This window comes from Rattus rattus, chromosome 2 (genome assembly GCF_011064425.1).
Source record: "Rattus rattus isolate New Zealand chromosome 2, Rrattus_CSIRO_v1, whole genome shotgun sequence".
Taxonomy (NCBI): Eukaryota; Metazoa; Chordata; class Mammalia; order Rodentia; family Muridae; genus Rattus; species Rattus rattus.
The window spans coordinates 2,216,275-2,229,689 of NC_046155.1; the positions used below are offsets into that span (position 1 = coordinate 2,216,275).

Sequence of the window (13,415 nt, forward strand, 5' to 3'; positions counted from 1 at the left end):
CTCCCCCCCCCCAAAAAAAGACAAGGTTTCTGTGTAGCCTTGGCTTCTTCTGTCAGATTTTTGACCTTTTTGGTCAAGTACAGGATTCTCGTTAAGTTTATTTCTGAACGGACCTTTCACACAACAAAGGTTTATTAAACAATCAAATCCTTTGGATGGCTCATCCTGCGGACAGGAAACGGTCTCTGGGAGGGAGGGTTGGTTGGGAATGAGCCAGGACCTTTGACTCTAAATTTGGAGTAGCTGGGAGTGATGCTTCAGAGTTCCAGCAAAGGGGAAAAAAGCCCAGTAAGACATCTGTTTAGCTTCTGTTGAGGGGTGGGCAGGAGTCAAAGGCAGACACCTGAATATCAGTTCTCAAAAAGTGCTTGAGGAGATTTGGAACATGGAGTCCTGCAACGCCTTCAAGTCCAGCTGAGATGACCATAGAAGGAAAGGAGAGAGAAGGTCCCTGCTGTTTGAGGGTCGTGACATCCAGGTCCGGAGTGGGCGAGAAAAAAAAGCTCCAGGCTTAGGCTCCGCCCCTTCCCAGGAGGCTTTCTGGATTGGCTCTTCTTCGGCAACATCATGAGGCCCCGCCCCGGCGCGCGCCCTGCCTCGTGCCCACCCCAAGGTAGCCGCTGCAGCCTACGCTGCCTCCTTCACTGCCTACGGTCCTCGGAGCCAGAGCCCGGGCCGGAGCCTGAGCGGCAACCGGCCCGAGGAGGGGCTTCAGAGCCGCGGCCGTGGGCGGGCGATGCTGCAGCTGCCTGATCAACTATGGAGGCCGAGGCAGGCGGCCTGGAGGAGCTGACGGACGAGGAGATGGCGGCGCTGGGTAAGGAGGAGCTGGTGCGGCGCCTGCGGCGGGAGGAGGCGGCGCGCCTGGCAGCGCTGGTGCAGCGCGGCCGCCTGATGCAGGAGGTGAATCGGCAGCTGCAGGGTCACCTGGGCGAGATCCGTGAGCTCAAACAGCTCAACCGGCGTCTGCAGGCGGAGAACCGGGAGCTGCGCGACCTCTGCTGCTTCCTGGACTCAGAGCGCCAACGAGGACGGCGTGCGGCGCGCCAGTGGCAGCTCTTTGGGACCCAAGCATCCCGGGCGGTGCGCGAGGACCTGGGTGGTTGTTGGCAGAAGCTAGCCGAGCTGGAAGGCCGCCAGGAGGAGCTGCTGCGGGAAAATCTGGCCCTTAAGGAGCTTTGCCTAGCACTGGGCGAAGAGTGGGGCCCCCGTGGTGGCCCCGGCGGCGCAGTGGGCTCAGGTGCTGGGCCCACACCCGAGCTCGCCCTGCCACCGTGCGGACCCCGCGACCTAGGCGATGGAAGTTCCAGCACTGGCAGTGTGGGCAGCCCGGATCAGTTGCCCCTAACCTGCTCTCCTGATGACTGAGGGCGCCGCATTTTCCACGCCAATGCCTGCCTGGATTGCTCTCTGAGCGTGGGGAATGCCGTGGACCTCCAGACCTGGTCGCAGCTTCGGCTGAGCACCAGGGCGCTGGCATGGACTGAAAAAGCCCTGGCACTGAGGAGGGCCCCTCGCTCTTGCTGGCAGAGCAGCAGGGGAATGGAGACTGAAGTGGAGGGACTTGCTGGGTGGTTGGGTGGGGACTAATAAACTGGGAAGGAAGCAGAGCCTGAAGCCTGGCCAGCTTGTGTCTGGAACTCGCCGGGGTTGGGAAGAGGGCGGAAACCCAGAGATGCGGTGCAGTTCCCATCAGCGGTGCTGCAGAGCTAGGGCGGACTCCCCATCACCTGGATTTGGGGTAGGATTTGAGACTGTGGTAGACCACTAACTCCCCCGAAGGGCGCCAAGACAGGCCGAAATCCGGCCACTGAAGTGGCTCCAGCTCCCTTCCAGGCTCCTTCCTGTCCAAAACAATGGGACAGGAAGCAGGTGTTGGGGGCCTAAAGCCCACTGAGCCCGCCTGGTCGGATGGTGGAAGGATATACTGCCGTCCTTCCCTGCCCCCAGTCCTTAAGACAGAAGTAATGTGGGTTCCCATGGGGAAAATAATTGATAATCTTCTTTGCTTGCACTCCAAAGCATTCTCAATCTCTCAGTACAGGCAGAACAGAGGTAGCCCCATTCTTCAGGTGAGAATATCGAAGTCCAAAAACATATATGGCAGTTTCTTCAAGGTCACAGCTAAGACTGGAACCTGGAGCTCCTGTTCCAAACGGTTTCCTTTAGCCTCTGGATCCAACATGACAACTCAGACTAGAGCTTCAAGCCTTTTATTCCATTTTGGAAGGTTTGTATAAAAATAGTCTCTTTAGGAAAATAAATAGCAGCTGCCCTTGCTGTGGAGGCTTGGATACCCCGGAGCTAAAAGCTTCTCAGAGCTAGGGAGTACAGCTCAGCTCATCACGGAAGCCGTTGGTGCCTCCTGATCAGGAGGAGCCTGCAGGGTGTCCTGGTGCTGCTGGCTGTTGGTGCTGTATGAGTTAGTGTTCTAGGCTAGTTAAAGGGCACCTTCTATCTAGGCTTAGAGTAGGCTGGATAACATGAAGAAAGTGACATGGTGTGGGAAAGTGGTCTGCAAGGCATCAAAGGACCACTGGGGATCTACAAAGTCAGAGCTGCCAGGCTTACTCTGGCAGAGGGGACATATTTTCTCTGTGTGCAAATTATGATAGGCCAGCTCTAGAGAAACAGTGAGCAGCTTTGGGGACCCCCAAGCTGGCTCTATATCAAAGCATAACATGTTTGTTCTACTTGGAAGAGATAAAAGACCTGCTGGTTTGGGGCATGGGTACGGTCCAGGCCTGCTGGATGAACGGGAAAGGAGATGACTAGGGGTAGCACCCGCAAGGGGTGTGGCTGGGTGCCTCACAAAGCCAGGAGTGTGGGAGAACCTAGGGGGTCGGAGGAGGGGTCACCACTGCTGCTGCTACTCTTTCGATGAGCTGAGGAACAAGGCTCTGGTGTGCTAGGATAGGTGAAAACCAGACTCGGAGTAAAAGGAGTCAGAGAGGGTGTGGTCATGAGTGTGGGGGTATGCAGTGCTTCCGGTTCAAGTACGGGTCCTGGAGAAAGGGAGATACAAGGCACTGGGCGGCAGGGGCCCGGTGGGCTACCCGCCCCACTCGTGCTGCTGGTACCACCTGTGTCCTTCTTGTCTTCTTCTGGGATTTTGCAGATGGGGCGATGGGCTTCCAGCACCAGCTCAAGGCGTTCCTTCTGCTTCTGCAGCTCTTCGATCTCACGCTGCAGCCCCGATTTCTCATCCTCCAATTTGTCGGTCTCCTTTACAGGATTAGCAGAAAGTTAGGAAAATGAAGGCTGGAGTAGGGATTGTGCCTGGAATCCCCAACAAGTCTGGACTGCAACTCCCATGAGCCCCTGGGAGAAAATGGGCATGACTCCCATCAGGCCCAGGCGTCTTAGGAGATTTGCCTACCAACTTGGACTCTGCCTCGAAGCCCAAGACAAACAATATTTAAGCCACTTTCCCTTATCCTTTTTCCAGGACTTCCCCTCGGACAGGGAGGAAGGCAGAGTGTGGAAGAGTAACTTATTGGGTCTCTTGTGTTCCTGGAAGCCGAGCCCCCTCTTAGGCTCGGTGGTTCCGGGCCTGGGGACCCTCTGTATCAGATGATGCTCACCGCCTGCAGGAAGTCTGTCAATTCCTTTCTTCGGTTTCTGCACTTAGCAGCTGCTAGCTTGTTCCGCTCGCGTCTCACCCTGCGGCGCTCTTCCTCCTCCGGGCTGATCTAGGTTGGGAGAGAAGAAGGGGGACAATGAGGCTGACCCTGAGCCACCAGCTGCCCTGAGCTGGCCATCCAACTTTCCGTCAGCCTGTGGTTTAGGTACCCACACTCCACAGTTGCTTCTGTGTACCAGCGGCTGGTCACCTCCTAGATGACGTTCCCAGCCACACCTGGCTTTACTGCTGGTTTCTTTCCTGTAATGCTTTCCCTCTCCATAAACTTTGACCTTCCTCATCTTAGGACTGGACTAAGATGTTGGGACCCCAGGAGGCCTTCTCATCTCTCAGGCTGAAGTAGTCGTCTCTCCTGAGTGTGTGAGACATGATTATCTCTTTTTACAGAACTCTCTCAGCCTTCTCATCTGTGGAAGATGGGATTTCTTTCCCCACAGGAGCTATGAATAGTAGGAGGTGCCCTTGAGTGCCAAAAGTTACTAGCAAAGCACTTTCTAGGACTTTCATTTAGTGCTAGGGATCAAACCCATGGCCTGGTGCAGGCTAGCAAATGCTCTACCACTGAGTTACACCCCTTACATAGATTTTTTTTTTCTGCTTTTCAGTTTTGTTTCTTTGTACTTTAGACAGAATCTCTGAGTAGCCCTGCCTGGCCTTGAAGTTGATTTATAGACCAGGCTAGCCTGGGACCCACAGAGACCCACCTGCCTCTACCACCCAGGTGAAGATGTGTGCTGCCACATCTGGCATGTGTCTCAGGCTGGCCTTAAACTCAACATGTAGGCAAGACTGGTCTCAGAGCCCCATTCCTCGACCTCCACCTCCTAAGTGTTAGGACTGCAACCTTGTGTCAGCCTCCGTCCCCCATCCCTTTGGTCTTCCCTGTGTAGATTCTTTTTGTTGTTGTTTGCTTTGTTTTTAAAGCAGGGTTTCTCTTCATAGCTCTGACTGTCATGGAACTCACTCTGTAGACCAGGCTGGCCTCAAACTTCACCCGTCCCAAGTGCTGTGATTAAAGGCATGTTCCACACTATGCCTGGCTAGAGTCATAATATTCATATATATAGTCCTGTGTGTGTGTGTGTGTGTGTGTGTGTGTGTGTGTGTGTGTGTGTGTGTAAGTATGCCATAGCACCTGTGGAGGTCTGAGGACAACTTTTGAGAGGTTGGTTCTCTCCTTTCAAGGATGGAACTCAGGTAATTAGGCTTGGCAGCAAGCACCTTTACCCACTGAGCCATCTCACCGGCTCCCCTACATAGATTGTTTGGTTTTTGAGAGGGTTTCTCTGTGTAGCCCTGGCTGTCCTGGACCAGGCTGTCCTCAAACTCACAGAGATTCACTGCCTAAGCCCCTTTTTTTTTTTTTTTTTTTTTTTTTAAAGATTAAAAAATGTGGACAGGAGAGATGACCCAATGCTTAAGAGCACTGACTGCCCTTCCAGAGTTCAATTCCCAGCAACCACACAACGGCTCAAAACCAACTGTAATGGGATCTGATGCCCTCTTCTGGTGTGTCTGAAGACAGCTACAGTGTGCTCATATAAAAAATATAAATAAATAAATTTTTTTTTTAAATTAAAAATGAGCTTGGGGCTAGAAAGATGTTTTAGCAGTTAAGAGCACTTACTGCTGTTTCACAGGTCCTGAGCTCAAATCCAAGCACAACCATCTATAAGAGGATCCGATGCCTTCTTCTGGTATGTAGGTATACACACAAACACTCATTCATAAAATTTACCAAAAAAAAAAAAAAAATGGCTTGTGGTGATGGCGCACACCTTTAGTCCCAGCACTCGGGAAGCAGAGACAAGCAGACTTCTGTGAGTTTGAAGTCAGCTACAGAGTGAGTTCCAGGATAGCAAGGGCTGCACAGAGAAACCCTGTCTCAAAAAAAAAAAAAAAAAGAATCAAGGAGATTCTGTGTGTGAGTGCTTTGCCTGTGTGTGGAATGCACAGCACATGCATGCAGTGCTGGTGGAGGGCAGAAGAGGGCATGAGAAGCTGTGGGGGAATATGGACAGAGAGTTGCTACATGCTGGGAATGGAACCTGGGTCCTGCACAAGAGCAGCCAGAGCTTCTGCTGAGTCACCTCTGCAGACCTCTATATACTCACATGTAAGGAATTGAAGCTCAGGAAGGATGACTAATTTGTTAGAGTTCCAGAGTACGATTCTATATCCACTCAGTTCACACTGAGTGGAAGGCTGTTTGATGGAGCCACCTACCCTCAGCTCACTGCTCACCCTGGGCTTGCCTCTTTTTTTTTTTTTTAAGATTTTTTGGTTCTTTTTTTTTTGGAGCTGGGGACCGAACCCAGGGCCTTGCGCTTCCCTAGGCAAGCGCTCTACCACTGAGCTAAATCCCCAACCCCTTTTTTAAAGATTTTGTTTATTATATATAACTACACTGTAGCTGTCTTCAGACACACCAGAAGGGGACATCAGATCCCATTACAGATGGTTGTGAGCCACCATGTGGTTGCTGGGATTTGAATTCAGGACCTCTGGAAGAGCAGAGCATGCTCTTAACTGAGCCATCTCTCCAGCTCCTGGGCTTGCCTCTTGCTCATGCCCCAGCTGATCACAGAAGTAAGCGGTTCAGTTGCTGGGAAGCCTGCTGCTGGCTCTTCTCTGGCCGCTCTCACATATCTCCCAGGGTCTTGCCCTCCCTCTCCGTCCTCTACCGAGACATCATGGCGAGGGTGCGCCTTCACTTGGGAATGTGTATACACTGGGGATTGTGTCCAGGGTTTCAGGCTTGAAGCAGGGTCTGCACCACAGGTAACCCCCCCCAACCAGGCTTGTTTCTTACATCATATTTTCTTACTTAACATTTAAGTCGAGTTTACTGTTTGGTTATCAGAGACAGAGTTTATGTATCATAGGCTGACCTTAAACACTCCATGTTCCTGAGAGTGGACGTGAATGGCTCCTCCTGTCCCTACTTTCCAAGTCCTGGGATCACAGGCCCAGCACACTAGCTTTGAATAAGAGAGCTCCCTGCAATAGACTCATCTCAGTACTTCAGGGGGAGGAAAAGCAGTGCCAAGACCTAAAAGGTCTTTCATCCCTGCCAGGCTTCTAGCACACCTGTAATCTTAGCATTTGGGAAGACAGGAGGATCTCAGGACCCTACCTCAAACAAACCGACCAAAACATGACCTTATTTATTTTAGAAAGGAGTTCAGGGAGGAAAAGTTCTCAGCTCACTCTGTCTGCAACCTCCTGGGAGCTCTGGCTGAGACTGGCTCATTAAGCTCTAACTTTGGGAGTTGATAGAGCTGAGGCCAAGGCCAGAACTGTCTCATTCCTCACGTTCACATGAATTTGAATGAGTGAGTGTCTCTCTATGCTTCACTTCCTCTGCTGGAAGACGGAAAACCTGAAATACACTTCCCATTCACTTTTTCTTTCTTTCTTGAGGCAGGGCTTCTCTCTGTAGCCTTGGCTGTCCTAGAGCTCACTCTGTAGACCAGGCTGGCCTCGAACTTACAGATCTGCCTGCCTCCGCCTCCCCAGTGCTCAGAGTTAAGGCGTTCACCACCACTGCCCACTCACTTGTTGTGGTAATTAAAAGAAATAGGGAGGCTGAGAGTCAGAGAATGTTGAAAAGAACACTCATTCCTACTCTTCCCTTGACCCAAGGGACAGCATCAGCCTTCCCTCCACCCTGTGCACGAGACAGTGGAGACATGTGAGCAACTTTACACTCTGTCCCCTCCACCTCGATTCTTGTGCCTTCAACTCTATCCCAAAATGATTCTTTTCAGCTTTCCATACACAAATCGTATCAGTGGTCTAGGTTAACATGTAGCCTTCTCCAGGAAGCTTCCCTTGACTCGAAGGTGACCTTTTACCTCTTTCTTGGTGTCCCAGGGACTCCTATGCGGAATAGAAATTCCCTCATAGCAAGATCCAGCCCCTGTCTAGTAGGACCCCTAAGGGCTATCGAAAGTGCAACATCTCTGTTCCTTACCTGCTCACAGGGCCTGCGTCGCACCCCTGGAGGTGGCCCTAGGGCTCGTATGACTCCTGGTCGGGGCTGAGGGGGACTGTACTGGGGATAGGTCAGAGGTCGGGGATAGCCGCTGGGTCCCAGGAAATGAGGCTGCACCATCCACTGCAATTCCTGGCTGCCACTGACAGCGTTGATGCTTGGCACAAGGTGGAACTTCTGAGAAACAAGGAGGGAATGATAAGGTCTGTGTGAATTGAGGGGCTTCCAGGGTACAGAAGCTGGACTTCTGTCTCCCTTAACATCAGTGTAGATACTGGTTCTGGGAGACCACAAGGAACCACAATTTGTCAATCAGAAACTTACTTGTTCAGGAGCTGTGTGACTTTGGGCCGGTCACAAGATGTCTCTCTACCTGTTCCCCATCAGAGATAGTTTTGTTCTTTTTTTGTAAATCAAGTATGGACTGTTCAATACTGTTCCAACTACTGAACAAACAGTGACTCAGACAGCTGCCATATCCTCCTTTTCAGACAGGAGAACAGTTACCCATAGACCCACAGCTAATAAATAGAAACTGAGATTTGAGCCTAAAATGGCAGGGGCTCACGCATTCCTACACCATCCTCGAAGACAAACATACTTTCAGCTTCGAGCTCCCAAAAAGCTCCCAAGGCAACTTTGAGAATCAAGTAAGAGAATTTGTTGTTGGGGGTTGGGGGGAAGGTAATCATGTAGCTTAGGCTAGACCTAAACTCTTTTTTTTTTTTTCTTTTTTTCAGAGCTGGGGACCGAACCCAGGGCCTTGCACTTGCTAGGCAAGCGCTCTACCACTGAGCTAAATCCCCGACCCTAGATCTAAACTCTTAATTCTTCTGCCTCCACTTCCCAGGCACCCAGACTATAGACGTGCAGCACCATAACTTGGGAGTCTTGTTTCAAGCATCAACTTGGCCATTGGCTGGCTTTGAGACTGAGGCACATTATTTAGCCTGTGTTGCCTCAGTTTCCCTTAATATCATTCTTATTAATACCATTCAACATTTCATTGCTGCTGAGAAAGCCGGCTCTCATAGCTCAGAAATCAGTTTAATCGGCTCTTTAATTTTTAATTTTATTTTGGTTTTGAGACAGGGTCTCTCTATTATGTAGCTCTGGCTGGCCTGGAATTCACTTTGTAGAATAAATTGTCCTCAAACTTCCAGAGATCTGCCTGCTTCTGCCTCCTGAATGCTGGGATTCAATGCATGCCCCGCTGTCGATTCAAAAACTTGAAGGTTCAAAATTGATGGGGTTTTGAGTCCATGAAATAAGGTAAAGAGAGTAAAAGTCTCCCATAAGGGGCCTGACATTCTTTCGTTCTTTTTCTTCCAGAAATCTGAGGCATGTGTTAGGATTGAGTGGTGGTGGCAGTGGGCGTGGGGGCTGAGTGTCCTGGGAGAGAAAACTGGGTTCAAGTTCTGTGAGCTAAGGGTGTGGGGCCCCTTCAGTCCAGGAAGCACCTCACACGCCTAGACAAGTTTGGACATCTATGTCCCCAGCCCAATACTGGGGGATGCAGCAGCTCAGTGACCCCCAGTTCTGGGCTAGAAGCATTGCCAGGGGCATCTCCCGCTCCCAGGTCGTCGGTCCTAGGGGCCGTTTGGGGCCAGGAAGGGAGGGGCACCCAGGGTGACTCAGCCTCAGTGACTCGGCCGCTGTGACTCGGCGAAACGGACGCAGTTCTTCCCTCCCCTGGCGACACGTGCTCGCGGCCCCTCGACAGGAAATGGGCACCTGCAACCTCACAAGTGCCCCTATCCAGCAGTGGGAGACGTCGAGTGCCGAGAAGATGGAGCGCGAAAGTTGCCGGGCAGATGACCCCGGCGCACGTCTCAACACTTCGTGGTCTCCAGGAACCCCTCAGAGCCACTGCCTGGGGCCCATGAGCTCTATCTATACAGCACACAAAAAGATGAGGATTTGACCGCGTAAAGGGACACGGACAATTAGAGCGACACACGAACAGCCACTGACGACAGGCTGCTAAGAATTCGCTGTCCCGACTGGGTTCTCATGGACCCCGTCTCCTAGGTGCCCAGACTCCAGGTCCCAGATATCAATTGGAGATGGAGTCCTCTGATCCTGTCCAGTCTGGGATGGGGCAGGTATTTGGGGGAACAGCGTATTTAGGGGGCAGACATGAGGAAATTAAAGACCGTAACCGAGATGGAGGGGCAGATTGACAGTCAGCCAGGGGAGCGAGAAGGAGAATTAGCAGATCTTCGCGCTTCCCGCCGCGCGCCTCCCCTTGGCCACCCGGTACATGGGTTCCCGGACCACGCAGAATGTGCAGGATCCTCGGTCGCGACCATTAGAGTTAGCTGCTGCTCAGGGACCCCCAGTCCTAATCCCGGGCATACTAGACTAACTCTAGCATCCCCAATGCTGTCCAAACTCAGATCCCCCGGGGGATTCGGCCAGACTCACCTGCTGCTGGACTGTCTGTGCCTGAGCTTGCGGGGGCTGCGCGGGGCGACCGTACGCGCTGCCAGCCCCGGAGCTCGGTCCCGGTTCCCCGAAGTCTCGGTACATGCCCTGGGCTGGATGTTCGGTAGGGTCCGCGTCGGCGGCTGCGGTTCTGACTCACTCGCGCCTCGCAGAGTCTGGTCTTTTTTATGAATGAAAAGTTCTTGGGCTGAACCACTGCACCGCGGGGGGTGGGGGTGTGTCGCAGCGGCGCCTTTCACCTCGCAGGGGACCCACCTCTCCAGATGAACCTCCGTGGACCCGTCCGCTCGGAACTTCACGACCCCCAGTTCTGGTGGCAAGCCGCCTCTACTGGGAAAAAGCGACCGACTTGGCGTCCCCTAGCATCCGCGGCGGCCACGCCCCCTCTGACGCAGCTGCCCATACATGGTGCAATTTCCTTGCCGCGCCCAGGTGCAGCGAGGATTCCCCTTGACGCACCTAGCAGAGGTTGGGGCTTGTAGCTGCGCCCCGCCCCGTCCAGACTAGTCAAGGTTCCCAAGCCACAGAACAAGGCGAAACAAACAATCCTGTAGACACCTGGTCTCGCGCTGAGACTTGGAAAGAAGAAAGGGAAAAGTGTCTGAAAACTGTGAATTATAAATATAGGTTATTTATAATATCATCATCATCATCATCACCACCACCACCATTTACCTGGCAGTCACCCAAGTCTGCTGTCCTGTCTTTTTTTTTTTTTTCCCTCGGAGCTAGGGACCGAACCCAGTGCCTTGCGCTTGCTAGGCAAGCGCTCTACCACTGAGCTAAATCCCCAACCCAGCTGTCCTGTCTTAAGACCGCTCTGGAAGGAGGTGTGAGGTCTGTTTAGTTGAGCTTGCTTTACTTGTTGTTTGTGGAGGGAGGTCAATTGAGATGGAGGTCTCAGGTATCTAGTTGAGACTGGCCTTGAACTCCTGATCCTTCCTTCACCTCTCAAGTGCTGGAATGTGCCACTGTCATACCTGGCTTTTGTAGCTAGGGTCTCATGTAGTGTAGTGCAGGCTGGTTTTGAGCTCCTTAGTAGCTAAGGATAACCTGGAATTCTTGCTTTCTCTTCCGGAGTAGAGGGCAGACATTACAAGAGTGCGCCACACACCCAGTTTCAACTGCTGTCAAGGCTTCTGATAGAGCAAAAGGTTGTAACAAATCAGGGTTACAAAATGTTGTCATATTTTAATACTAAATGAAGTGACATTTAAGGTACCCACAGATAGAATGCACTACATGTTTGAGACCATCTCTAGAACTATCACAAGTTTTAATCCAGGCCTCTACAGACAGAGAGAGCCTACAGAAGGACACAGGTATCTTGAGACACATTAAGTAAGGCTTCTTGACTGGCGTTTTGACTGGAGGCACTTCTCCAGTACTGTGTGTCAGCATCCTACTTTGGAAGTATGTGAAAGGTCTTCATAAGTGTGAAGACCTGGCCAGGTTTACTGGGGAGGTAGATGCCATCATAACCCCCATTTAACAGATGGGGAAAACTGAGGCTGACAGGTATTGAAATGAGTTGCTTAAGGCCACTGAGTAAGTGGCTGAGTCTGGTGACCAAGTCAGGCCATGAGCTTCATTCCTTTATATTGCACGTACATGAAGAATGGCAGACAGGGAGCTCATGAGTCCCCAAACTCTTTCTCTGATTCCTTCCATTTCAATGGAGACTGAAGAGACTTGCCTTCAGGGAAGCAGGGTCCTGGGTTGTCTTCCTTGGGAACAAAGGCTAGGGTTTTATGGTTTAGACTCAGGCCTGGAGGCCAGAGTGACCCTGGGTTTCTAGTCATAGAACTATATACTTTGTGTCCATGTGGCCCAGGCAGGTCACCTTCCCGAGTCCGTGTTGGGCCTCACTGTTGACCTCACAGGGCTGCTCTGAGACCAAAGGAGACCACAGATGTGAAAGTGCATGGCTGTTGAAGCATCCTCAGAAAATCCCCAGCCTAGTGCCCCTCCCTTGCCCTGGTGCTTGGAAACCCTGAGAGAAATAACAGCAGTTTGCCAGGAAGAGAAATGCAGGCATGAGGGGTTGGGGATTTAGCTCAGTGGTAGAGCACTTGCCTAGCAAGCGCAAGGCCCTGGGTTCGGTCCCCAGCTCTGAAAAAAAGAAAAAAGAAAAAAAAAAAAAAGAAATGCAGGTATGTGTGTTGGGGGTTAGGGGAGAGAGGGAGATGAGTCTTGGTGGTAGTGAATCCGTAGAAAGAATACGCATAGATACATGTTACGCTCAGGACGCTCTGGGTTCTAGGTTTGAATTCTGGATGCGATGACCATCAACTGTGAATCTGGGATGATTCACTCAATCTGTGAGCTCCTGTTTCCGCATTTGTGAGCTGAGACACAGTGACAGCCACATCTGAGAATTGCTGGAGATATGCACACCGTAATGTCACAGGGGCAAGCCTGGCGCTGAGCACTAAGGTCCCAGAGTGCTAGAGGTGAAGCGGGAGGAGCGGTGGTGTTCAAGCTCAGCATCTGCTACACAATGAGCTTAATCAAGGCCAGCCTGGGCTACATGACACTGTCTCAAAGAAAACCAAACAGGGCCGCAGAGCTGTCTCTGCAGGTCAAAGTGCTCGCTACAACAGGCCAGACTACCTGAGTTTAATCCCTGGAGCATATGATGTCTGGAGAGAACTGAGTCCCAAACACTGTCCCATGATGTCCTTATGAGTGTTGTACGTGCACTCTTGCACATGAACACACTCACGCTCCAGCATGAGCAAATGGAGAACACACGCACAAGCACGCATGCATGTACCCGTGGGTGCGCACGCACACAAACACAGAGAGAGAGAGAGAGAGAGAGAGAGAGAGAGAGAGAGAGGGAGAGAGGGGTTGGTGTTTGAACTCTTTAGCAGAAAGAGAGAGAGAGAGAGAGAGAGAGAGAGAGAGAGAGAGGGAGGGATTGGTGTTTGAACTCTTTAGCAAAAAGAGAGAGAGAGAGAGAGAGAGAGAGAGAGAGAGAGAGGGATTGGTGTTTGAACTCTTTAGCAGAAAGAGAGAGAGAGAGAGAGAGAGAGAGAGAGAGAGAGGGAGGGATTGGTGTTTGAACTCTTTAGCAGAAAGAGAAGAGAGAGAGAGAGAGAGAGAGAGAGAGAGAGATATTGGTGTTTGAACTCTTTGGCAGAGAGAGAGAGGGATTGGTGTTTGAACTCTTTGGAGAGAGAGAGAGAGAGAGAGAGAGAGAGAGAGAGAGAGAGAGAGAGAGATTGGTGTTTGAACTCTTGGGCTGACCAGTGTTAGACAGGTGACATAGGCAGTCAGGTGGTGGCCCATGGGAGAATTTCAGTCCACCCTGTCAGCATTCAT

The 13,415-nt window shown here is 51.7% G+C and overlaps 2 protein-coding genes across 3 annotated transcripts; one reads left to right on the top strand and one right to left on the bottom strand.

Moving 5' to 3' along the window:
* Positions 1-578: 578 nt before the first annotated feature.
* On the top strand, positions 579-1,610 carry Ccdc85b (coiled-coil domain containing 85B). Of its 2 annotated transcripts, XM_032891176.1 has the most exons (2): positions 760-817; positions 973-1,172. In XM_032891176.1, exons 1-2 carry the CDS (start codon positions 760-762, stop codon positions 1,170-1,172), a joined length of 258 nt encoding a protein of 85 aa, XP_032747067.1. The 2 variants fall into 2 exon arrangements, with proteins under 2 accessions (XP_032747065.1, XP_032747067.1); XM_032891174.1 differs by having other exon boundaries at positions 579-1,610.
* A 587-nt stretch (positions 1,611-2,197) lies between these two features.
* On the bottom strand, positions 2,198-10,402 carry Fosl1 (FOS like 1, AP-1 transcription factor subunit). The gene is made up of 5 exons (XM_032891169.1): positions 10,344-10,402; positions 10,068-10,248; positions 7,620-7,817; positions 3,585-3,692; positions 2,198-3,225 (listed from the first exon to the last, which is right to left on the bottom strand). The coding sequence occupies exons 2-5, from the start codon at positions 10,170-10,172 to the stop codon at positions 2,809-2,811; spliced, it is 828 nt and encodes a 275-aa protein (XP_032747060.1). The 5' UTR covers positions 10,173-10,248; positions 10,344-10,402; the 3' UTR covers positions 2,198-2,808.
* Between the last annotated feature and the right edge of the window lie 3,013 nt (positions 10,403-13,415).